This window comes from Liolophura sinensis, chromosome 1, assembly GCF_032854445.1.
Source record: "Liolophura sinensis isolate JHLJ2023 chromosome 1, CUHK_Ljap_v2, whole genome shotgun sequence".
NCBI lineage: Eukaryota > Metazoa > Mollusca > Polyplacophora > Chitonida > Chitonidae > Liolophura > Liolophura sinensis.
In genome coordinates this window covers 31,061,270-31,073,335 of record NC_088295.1, presented here as the reverse complement: position 1 = coordinate 31,073,335, position 12,066 = coordinate 31,061,270, and the positions used below count along the sequence as shown (strand labels likewise).

General features: G+C 36.3%; 1 protein-coding gene across 1 annotated transcript in view; it reads right to left on the bottom strand.

The window, feature by feature from the left end:
* Positions 1-2,862: 2,862 nt before the first annotated feature.
* LOC135482050 (cGMP-inhibited 3',5'-cyclic phosphodiesterase 3A-like) overlaps positions 2,863-12,066 on the bottom strand; it is a 64,649-nt gene continuing 55,445 nt past the window's right edge. Inside the window, exon 3 of the mRNA XM_064761879.1 lies at positions 2,863-2,965. Within this exon, the coding sequence (XP_064617949.1) occupies positions 2,909-2,965 (57 nt within the window). The 3' untranslated portion in view covers positions 2,863-2,908. The remainder of the gene's footprint in view (positions 2,966-12,066) is intronic.

Here is a 12,066-nt window from a genome sequence, read left to right as displayed (position 1 = left end):
AAAAAACTGGCAAGATATCTTATTTGAGATTTGACACAAGACTGACACACTAAAAAAGAACAACTTAGACAAAAGAATACAAAGGCACATTTACTAAGTGTGGAAGATAAAAGTACATGTAAATGTTATAAATAATCCCAGTCTAGAAGCTTGTCAGCCATTAGCATAAACATGTACATGTGAATAGAAATGTGACAAATTACCTTCTCAAATATTACAAAAAACTGATAAGAATCCTATCATATATGAAAGGAAAAATTACCATTACAACTAATATATTAACGTGTATGGCCTGTCAATGTGACAAGTAAGGAGAGAATGTACACACATATATATATATATATATATATATATATATATATATATATATATATATATATACACACTTATATATACACACTTCAACTGACTAAAGCTTGGAGTAACTATGAGCAATGCAATTCAAAACGTAACTTAAATTCATATATAATGTCCGAATATTCGTATTTATTGATAAAAGTCTTATTAAATGTATTTTTTTTTCTATTTTTTCTATTCGAGTTCATAATATTTCACTTACACAATGGCAGCCTAATCACTTTTACATGATCAGTACTGTGAAAAATCGGTACAGAACTGAGACAATGAGCCAAACCATACCTCCATGTACAATGACATGATTTAATGAATTTTCATCAAACTGCACACTAAAGTACACAGTTCCAGAACACTCTTTACTTTTTCATTCATGTGACCTGTGCACACATATGACTGAAAAATTGTTAAGTACGACTTTAAAACTCCAAGCACTCATGGATGTTTTTTGTCACACACTACCTTCAAAGACACATGTACACACGGCAGTGACCTTGAGGGCTTGAAAGTCTGGGTGAAACTGCAGTTTGTTATCAGAAACCTTAAAGCAGCTTACACACCACAAGTAATCTATCCATATCTCTCAATCATAAGACAGCCAGGTGCTTATCAAAACATCTCAAGCTGGCTAATTAGCCACCAGACTTAAGAGCATGAAGGCCTCAGAACATGTTTGCCATACTAAATCACCATGGGTATACTGTCTTCAGTGGCAGACTCTATTCAAGGGAGCTTAAACATTCATTTATATGAATTATTCCTGTTGGCAACACACTCATGCACATGACATGGTACTATCAAATCTGAAAAGGTTCAAAAATTCACAGGTGCATGTAAGTCTGTATTCATTAAAACTATTTCCGCCCAAAACACAAGACCTTCCAATTAACTAGCATAACCCATAAACAATTTTATTTCAGACAATTTTTCATATATCAATTCTCCTGACTTCATACCTGGCATTTCATTTTTGGACAAATCTAAGCATAAAGTTAATTATACTAACTGGTTTAAACTCATTAGCAAGTCCATTAAATTCATGCTGCTGGCCTGCTTTCATGCCGAAAAGGCAAAAAAGTGGGCATGAAAATAACTGAGCGACTACATGTACATTCTGAAGGATGCTCAAAGCCCATGTGTATGCTTGGAGGCAGATATAGAGGTGAGGAGTCTGTGGTATTCAGACTGCAAGATGAAAATTCCAGGCTAATTGCCCAGAAACGTCAATCCAGGTAAGAATTCCCGAGGAATGAAATGTGTCTGATCTTACCTGGAGAGACATCTGTTAACTCATTAAATACCTCCTTATCAGGCTTTGATATGGATAATGCAAGGAAAAGCAGCCTGTTTGATCTCTGGCCACAAAAGTAAACATGACAAACAAACAATTGTATGAAGCCTCTACAGTATACATTAAACTCCATTCTCAAGACCTGGTGAACGGGTTTGTGTTTGAAAGAGCATCCCGCTGGTTTACCACCAGTCAGAGAAGCTTTGCTTAATCACCGACAAGATAACACGATGTGTGGACATCAGAAATTAGCCCGGCCACAAACTGACCACAAATCAACCACTGCTTTAAAAGCCATTTAGACAGCTTAAAAAAAAAAGAGCCAATAATGCAAACTCTCTAAAACATGTTACAAAACGAGTGTTTACTGCATTAAGGTACATGCACAATCCAGTCCTACCGAAGGGATGATAATCTAATGAAAAAATTGCTACATCTGACTTCATTAATCAACAGTCCCCTCCCCCCCGCTTCAAAAAATCATTAAAAGTAAAATCCCAGAGTACTGGAGTTTTGTTTCATTGTCTTTAGACCCAATTACCTGAACAATGTACATCCTTTATTAAAGCCTACGCAACAGAATAATATAAAAAGCTTTATGACAATATCACAGATTTAGTAGATCATATAATAGATGTATCTTTAATAATCATAATTGGTATGTCAATGTCATAAGTGTCTTTCAAATATTGACATGAATAACCATGAGCAAGAGATGTTACAATGCCACTGGAAAATTCCAATCAAACCAGATGTTTGCTTGAACTGAGATATTCGCCCTCATCTAGCATCAAATGGCTACCTTTCAGGAAGATTTTATTGAGCATAACTGAACCATTTCTCGAGTGAACTATTGTTGTTGAGGGTAGTAGGTCTATACTGATCATCTAGGCCTTGTCAGGTCACATTCTTGATTATAAAGAGACTTAAGTGTATGGTTGCTAGGCTGCACTGTCAGACCAACAGTTTCTTTTCTGACATGTATAACATTTTTTTTCTATATTCCTGTAATATGGTATTGACACGATCAAACTGATTGGCCTGAAAGAAAGTCACAAAGGTCTCAAGATCAAGACCAGAGCCACATCCTGTTCGAATTAATTAAAAGTTTTACTCATGTTAGTTAACACTTTATAGCTTAACAAGAAAAATGCTGCATTGCATAGCATTTGTTACAGAAAAAGTGACGACAAGAAAAAATGTGCAAAAGAAAATCTACTGCTGATTCATATGATTGAAGACTTGGGCCTGTAGACAAGGCTATCAAACCAGAATTGGATAGAATCTCTCTGTATCACAGAACAAGCATCTTTCACTTACCTGAAAAATACAAAAGGAAAGAAATTTTGAGTTAAAGAAAAAGGTGGTGAGTCATCAAAATGCGATAAAACACGTTAACATGTAATTTTATTGCAATCAAAACGTCAGACTAGAAGGTTTGACAACATGTAGGGGTAAAAAAGGGTTCAAAAGTACAGTTTCTAACGCAAGTAGATGTTACTTTAAAAGAAAACCTAGCTGGTCGTAAATGTTAACAGAATGGATGTCTCATTTCCCTTGACACATCTATGTTAAAGCAGTGGTGTCAGGGGGCAAATACACTCGCATCGCAGAAAGTAACATGCATGTAATCTTATGTCAACATCAGCTTTGTAATTCAGTAGAAACCTCAATTTATGGCTTCAAAAGAACAATTAAACCACAGAAAAAAAAAAATAACATACATAAAATGTACAAAGGAAGTGATATGAAGTCCCTGACTGAACGGTTTATGGCTGAGGGAAAGGCAGAGTTGACTGGCATTTCATCTGACAGATTAACTGCCCGTTACATGAATAGACAAAGTTCGCTGACATAACCTGTAGCTAAAACATAATCAGAGTGCACCAGTGTCTTACTTATATCACACCAGAAGTTACAATTTAAGCTAACTAAAAAACCAGGTACATCAGTGAATTGCCCTTTATTTCTCTCCGCTTGACACTGGCTTAGAATATAAAATGAGAAAATAAATCTTGCATGTTTTTTACACACACAACAAGGAGAGCATTGCTGAATATCAAGCTACATGAAATCCCTGTTTCCACCAATGACCACGCTTAGACCCACCAAACAAAAAATAATGCTTTACACGTACAATGCACAGAAGGACAATTAAAATCCCCCTAAACTCCTGGTCTCATATTTATTAAGCAATTTAAGACTGTTAAATTACAAGTTCTTCAAAAACCAAACCCTGAACAGGAAAGAACTCAAATTGTAGTCGGCACACTGTTCAGCAGTAAAGAATAAGCGTGCAAATTTTAAACTTCCCAGAGCCAAATATTTGTATTGTAGTTGTGTTTGAATTTTTTCCTTTAGCCGTAAGACATTTAATAAATATGGGCCCAGGTCTTCATTCTCTGCTTCAACTCATTCTATGAATGATTTGCAATTCCTACGTGATAAAAACTGCATAAGGAGACTTTCTGTGACTGCTCTGCAAGCCTCAATACACACAAACACTCAACAAGACATCAGTATGGTTACTAGAGTTATCTTCCCCTGGATGACCAAGTCTTGACCTATGTATATGTACATGTATGGTAAATTTGGAATGTCTTAAATGCATCATTCCCACCTGAGTGGCAAATTTTTCTTCCCTTTTATAGCACAGTTTTATGTTACTAATTTCTTATTATCCATCTTTAATAATCAGCTGAAAGAAAAAAAAAAAAACTTTCATGAAAAATCTACTCAGCTACATGTAATACAGTTGTTCAAAAAAGACACAAATTATCCTAAACAAGTGAGTTTTCTAGAACGTTTTTTTTTTTTGGTGATATTTAATGTCAAAAAAGGTTTAAAGATGAGTGTAAATTATACTATGCATGCTTTACGTGTACGTTGCATTTTAAGAATAAACTAATAGTCTTCCTGGTATAAAAAAAAAACTCTATACAGGTTACATGTATTTTGCAAACATTCAGAAAGACAGGTTCAGTTGGGTTCAATGAATGAATATCACAGATACACAGTAAAATCCTTTTTGCAGTAAGCTAATAATATTAATTTTGTCTTCTCATAAGCTACACCACTATTCTTTTAGACTGAAACAATTTACATGCATTGCTTTTTGTAGATATTAAACCTGAAGTTTAGATGAAAAGAAACTTTTGAGTTGCTTGCTCTTCCCACCACACATGTGAGTATACATGTCAAACTGGTCTACAGACAAGGCTTCCAGATCAAGCATGTCCTACTATAAATTCAACTACATGTACATGTATCTGCTAATAACTTACATGTACTTCTTTTAATTTCAAATATTAATTTAAAATAACAAGTTGATGAACATTTTATTGTCATCCACTCCATGTGTGTGTGCTTTGAAGAAACAAGTTATCTTGATCGATTCTCTGATTTCAAAAGAATCATTTACCAGCTTTAGGCTAACAGACAATGCCACCAACCAGTTTACATGTGCTCTATTGTTGGGGATACTGTTTAGCACTAAAGCCTGATTTTGGTGAATCCTGCATCTGTGTGTAGCTGTTAGCATCTAGAGGTGTGCAGATGTGAAAAAGCTCTAGCATTTCCTCCCACGCTGATGACTGCCACATACCACCCATATCTTCTCCTTCACCTGCTACACAGTCAGTGTCAAATTGCTCAACATTCCCCCAATCACTTGTTTTTTTATCATCTTAGCAAGCAAACAGATAGTATAAACATAAACACCTCAAAATGTTTTTATCTAGTGCTAACCTGCTGGCTTTGAACTGCCAGCTGGAGAGCTGGGGCAGAGATAGTGGGGGGATGAGACAGTTAAATACATGTACAGGGCAGAGTAGATGCTTGGGCTCCAGGACCAGACAGCTTACCACTGGCCTAAGATCTTCAAGGCCAAGGTCACTCCACAGCCTAGCATCCACCCGCGGTGTTCACCGAAGAAATGGCTCCCTGAGCTCAAAAACACACTTGACTTGCATTTCATTTACAGTTTGATTTTCAGAGAGGTCTTACAAGCCTGACTGCTTACGTTTTGGATAGCAACATCTGAAGGTTCCCTTGTTGCCATAACATAATGTTAAGCCAAGGTAGTACCATCTTGAAGGCCAGCAAAGAGCATGCTGACACAATAAAAAACAGAAATCGTTTACAGCTTGGAAATGAAATCACAAACTACGTTGCCTTTACATACGTAAAAGTGAACGTAAAGTCTGCCACTATATATACATAGAAAAAATGATATAGGACACAGTTATTACAGGAAAACATCTTAAAAAATTCTATAAAGTTTTGAAAGCAGAGAAGATGATGTTCAGCACTGTGGATATCACACTGACAAACAATTCACTATGACTGGCCATCTTGTAGAAGCTGTTATGAACTCGGCCAATCACTAGCGCTGAAAGCGTCATGTGATAATTGGCTGTCATGTCAAAAGACCTACTAGCTCTCGATTATCAGTATGGTTTCTTATAGTGGATCGACAGGTATCGATACAATAAATTGGATTTTTCAGTTACTTTAAGTGTTTGTATTGGAACTGATGCATTTTGGAACACACATTTATGAGCAGGGAATTGAGAGCGTCTGCCCATGTCATAATTTATATGTGTAGGGCAGGAAACTGCAGTATCTTGTCAGGGCGAGCTGGCTTCGGGAGAGTAGGTGTTTCAAGAAAAATATGACACTGCATTATTTTTCCTTGGCAAATTATTACAAATTATTACAAAAATACCTTCCCAAAATCTGTATGAAAGATCAGAAGGGCCTGCTGTGTCTGGTAAATTCTCTCATGTCGATACAGCCAGATAGACCTAATGCTTGCACCTGAAGACAAGGATGAGCAGGACTGCTAAAACGTAACGCTTCTGCCCCCGCAGATTGCTGTGACAAAGCACCAAACTAAAAGAAACATCAGCCCTTTGAGAAAGGAACAGAGCTGATTCTCTCTGGTTGGGTATTGGGGATTTTTGTTTGTATTTTCTCAGTGTTACATTGTTTAATACAAATGGTACGGAAGAGCACCTAGGTTTTGTGACGTCACTCTAGATAGCTACATGTATAACATGGCAAAATGGCATGACCAAATGAGTGGCTAGGTAATGATGATCATCTGCTATTTATTTCGTTTATAAGCAGTGAAGAATTTTTAAAATGTTTTTTGAACATCAATGGAATACTAATTTAGGAATTATTTCAGATATAGTGGCTGACTTTATGTTCACTTTAAACACAAGTGAAAAGGCAAAATGCTTTTTCAAATGTCATTACATGTACATGAATATACATTTATGTGGGGGCCTCCATGGCTGAGGTGCTTCGCATGCCAGCTTGGCGCAATGACCAAGAAGCATCTCACCAATGTGGTTACTGTGAGTTCAAGTCCAGCTCGGCTGGCTTCCTCTTCGGCTTTACAAAGGAAGGTCTGCCAGCAACATGTACATGGTCCTGGAATTCCCCTGGGGTCTGCGCAGTTTCCTCCCACCATAAGTGAAATATTCTTAAGTACGGCGTAAAACACCAATGAAATAAATGAATAAATACATGTACGTTTATAATTCCTGATGCCAACATTCTCACCAGTAGGTTTCTATCCTCCTGCCACACTCAGAACTACACCAGTGTCTGGTATCAAACAGGCAACAGGACATGACAGTTGATCAGGTCTTCAACTTTCGCATCAACACGCATTTACGCTGGGATTATAGGGATTGTAGTTTTTATCTGGCTCTTTACACCAGGTATATGTAAGGTGAAATCCAGGAACAAATTCCACGGGTGCCCGGTCATTGAGAGATTTGACCTAACCAAATAGGATGTACTTGCACTCTTAACATGTCAGTTTGTGTATAACAGTGGTGAGAAAAGCATGGGTCAAAAGTGTCTCGGACTTAAATCTTGGAGAACAATGTATGTACCAGTTCATGAAACCAGCAACCTAACAATGTCTCACTGATTATTACTTATGTCTAATCATAACATCCTTGTCAATTACATCCCTTAAAAAAAGGAAAAAAATGAATTCCAGGGACAGCCGTACAGTGATCATGCATTTACAGAGTACATGGGATCATTCAGTGCTTTCCATTAACGGCATTCCCTTGGGTAAAGCAGAGGTACATGTATTTCCCGTGGCATCAACCTTTAAGGTTTCTTCAAGTCTGGATGTGGCTGCATGCATCATAACCCATACGTTACATGTATTACACACGAGGGTTATAAAATTTCCTTGCTTTCAGCCAATTATAAGTAACAGGCGTATACATCCCAGAACATTTTTTGTTTTCTTTAAGCAGGGTTACTCAGTGCAAACTTCATACATGTACATGGTCTGGAAGTTTCGAAGCTTGCACATGTTACAACATGGCCGAGCAAAGTGCCGACATTGTTAACTGAACACTTTTAAACCACGACTACCAACTGCTACAATACTTTTTCAGCAGGCAAATCCAGTAAAATTCATTACCTGTATCCACAATAGCTGCATGTATCATGAATGATAACTGAAAATTTTACATGAGGAATGAGAACTAAATATCATTTTCCAGCTATATCTGCATGTATGTCTGAGCCGGTAAACACTGATATAGCTTTGTGATCTTGCTGGTCAGGATTGGTCATCCAGTGCTCATTTATCAAGATGATATTACATCTGTAATACAGGCCATACAGGAAAGATAACTACATATACATTTATAGACTTATGATTAGCTGGTCAGAATTCGGCATTCACTGGTCAGGTATCAAGATGATATTACGTCTATAATACAGGCCATACAGGAAAGATAACTACATATACATTTATAGACTTATGATTAGCTGGTCAGAATTCGGCATTCACTGGTCAGGTATCAAGATGATATTACGTCTATAATACAGGCCATACAGGAAAGATAACTACATATACATTTATAGCCTTATGATTAGCTGGTCAGAATTCCACATTCACTGGTCAGGTATCAAGATGATATTACGTCTATAATACAGGCCATACAGGAAAGATAACTACATATACATTTATAGCCTTATGATTAGCTGGTCAGAATTCCACATTCACTGGTCAGGTATCAAGATGATATTACATCTATAATACAGGCCATACAGGAAAGATAACTACATATACATTTATAGACTTATGATTAGCTGGTCAGAATTCGGCATTCACTGGTCAGGTATCAAGATGATATTACGTCTATAATACATACAGGAAAGATAACTACATACACATTTATAGACTTATGATTAGCTGGTCAGAATTCGGCATTCACTGGTCAGGTATCAAGATGATATTACGTCTATAATACAGGCCATACAGGAAACATAACTACATATATATTTATAGCCTTATGATTAGCTGGTCAGAATTCGGCATTCACTGGTCAGGTATCAAGATGATATTACGTCTATAATACAGGCCATACAGGAAAGATAACTACATATACATTTATAGACTTATGATTAGCTGGTCAGAATTCGGCATTTACTGGTCAGGTATCAAGATGATATTACGTCTATAATACAGGCCATACAGGAAAGATAACTACATATACATGTACATTTATAGCCTTATGATTAGCTGGTCAGAATTCGGCATTTATTGGTCAGGTATCAAGATGATATTACGTCTATAATACAGGCCATACAGGAAAGATAACTACATATACATGTACATTTATAGCCTTATGATTAGCTGGTCAGAATTCCACATTCACTGGTCAGGTATCAAGATGATATTACATCTATAATACAGGCCATACAGGAAAGATAACTACATATACATTTATAGACTTATGATTAGCTGGTCAGAATTCGGCATTCACTGGTCAGGTATCAAGATGATATTACGTCTATAATACAGGCCATACAGGAAAGATAACTACATATACATTTATAGACTTATGATTAGCTGGTCAGAATTCCACATTCACTGGTCAGGTATCAAGATGATATTACGTCTATAATACAGGCCATACAGGAAAGATAACTACATATACATTTATAGACTTATGATTAGCTGGTCAGAATTCGGCATTTACTGGTCAGGTATCAAGATGATATTACGTCTATAATACAGGCCATACAGGAAAGATAACTACATATACATTTATAGCCTTATGATTAGCTGGTCAGAATTCGGCATTCACTGGTCAGGTATCAAGATGATATTACGTCTATAATACAGGCCACACAGGAAGATAACTACATACACATTATAGGAAGATAACTACATACACATTATAGCCTTATGATCTACATGTCGCTGGTCAAAATTGGTCATTTACCGGTCAGGTATCGAGATGATATTACATCTACCTGTATGTATGTCCATGGATGTACATGTATAGCTGTATGAATTGCTTGTCAGATTTGGTCATGCATTAAATGGTCATGTAGAAAGAATACATGATCTTAAATCTACATCTATGATGAAGGTAGTACCAGCAAGGACTAATACATGTACATATACAGGTATAGCCTTATGATCTCTCTGGCCAGAATTGGTCATCCAGTGGTCAGGTATCAATGTCAGGTTTAAGGTGTCAGCACTCTCATTACTCCACCTTGAGCAGCAGTCTACTACATACTCCATTAACACATCTGTCAGTGGGGCTTACTTCCTCTCCATGGTGTTGATCCCCGCAGACTGATCTTACCCATACGCTAAAATGCTGTGCCCTCCACATTGAGTTTACGCCTGATATAGAGGAACAGCAACCTTGACGGTGTGGTTCTTTGGCTTGAATACATAAAAGTTTCTTCTCCATCTATTTTTTCTTCTTCTTACAACTAATGTTTGTTTGAAGAGAGGACAGATTCTAATTATCAGTTTTGGCTCATATCTGTAAATAATTCAGATTTCTGTTATCTAGTCATTTTGAAGAAGTATTATTACAGTTCATCATAATATGGGTCTTGCACAGTTGTCTTAAAAATAACTAAAGCATCATTCTAAGAAGCAACACACCCATGTAATCCATTAAAACAAAATGGTAAAAACATAGTCAATTTATAAAAGCTCATAAAAATTTGGTAAAATAAATTGTGAATCTAAAACTCATAGACTGGGAAGGAATTATTCATTAATGTGTTGAATACCATCAAATAAAATATTCATATAGTGTCTAAATTAAACTGTTTCCATTCTTAACCACACAAAAATATTTGATCTTCAATAAAAGTTTCAAATATTTCTTATTATCCATCAAAAGTTTTTTTTTTAAAAAGTATTCTTTTAGAGATGACAGCTCAGATGCCTATCTCACCCCAGTATTCAAATCAAGGACTGGAATATGTTAACACTAGATACCGTTCTCACATATTATGCAAAATTGTTCAAGTTTGAGAAATACCGGAATCGCTTTCAACAACAACTGTAACCAAATTTTCTCATTCTACAGAATAATCATGACTGTTTCATAAATACCAACTGATATTGTTCCATATCTGGCAGCCATTATGCATTCAAAATATGGCTGGATTAAATGGTCTTGAAAACTTCATGTTAAATGACGAGAAAATGCTAATTAACTCACTTGCAACAAACTTGAAATGTACACTATTATGAAGAACAATGATGGTTATCTTGTCTTACTTGCCACAGGGATGAAAACCGTCTCATTAAATGTACAAGAGTTAGTGGTTGCAATAACCCACTTCAAATCCTCCACATTCTTCATCATGGATCAGCCTGGCTAATTTCAGACATCAGCAAGTTTAATGTTTGCCACGTAAGATGATCACACGGCAATGCCAGTCATAAACAACCCTGCACTGGCCAAACCTGTTACATTCTGTGTACACAACACCATTTCAAGTGGAATGGTTAACAATCCAGATTCTGGCGACTAGCCATCAAGAAGCCGTGCCTTCAAATTAGGAGGAGGCATTCACTGCTCCTTCACTTGGCAAGCAGTCAGTGTCAAATTCTACATAGTTTGCAAGCAATATAAATCATACGACATGTGTTGTGAGTGATAAATAGCTTGATATTAACGTCCAGAAAATGAGGTACAGATGCTCAACTAAAACATGGGACAACATCACCACAAATATTCATGAAAGTTATTGATACCTGCGCGCACTGTTACCTTTCACCCATGATGTAATGAGATCCAATACTGCTATATATTTATTTTTACTTTCCTTTGTTATACTTGGCCTGATGGTGGTGTATTTGAAACCTGTGCTGTGTACTAATACAGAATTAATAAAAAATACAATTTTTAATTATGACAACACTGGGTATGATGAGCAATGTACCACAAAAGTTTGAAGGTTCATTAAAAGTAAAGTGTTTATCAAAAGCAAGGAAACTGCACGTATATATATATATATATATATATATACACGTTACAATTTTTCATACCATTTATCGGTGTCCAAATTAAGCTTACACTAAACTGTGCCATAATTAACAGGGGATCAAAATT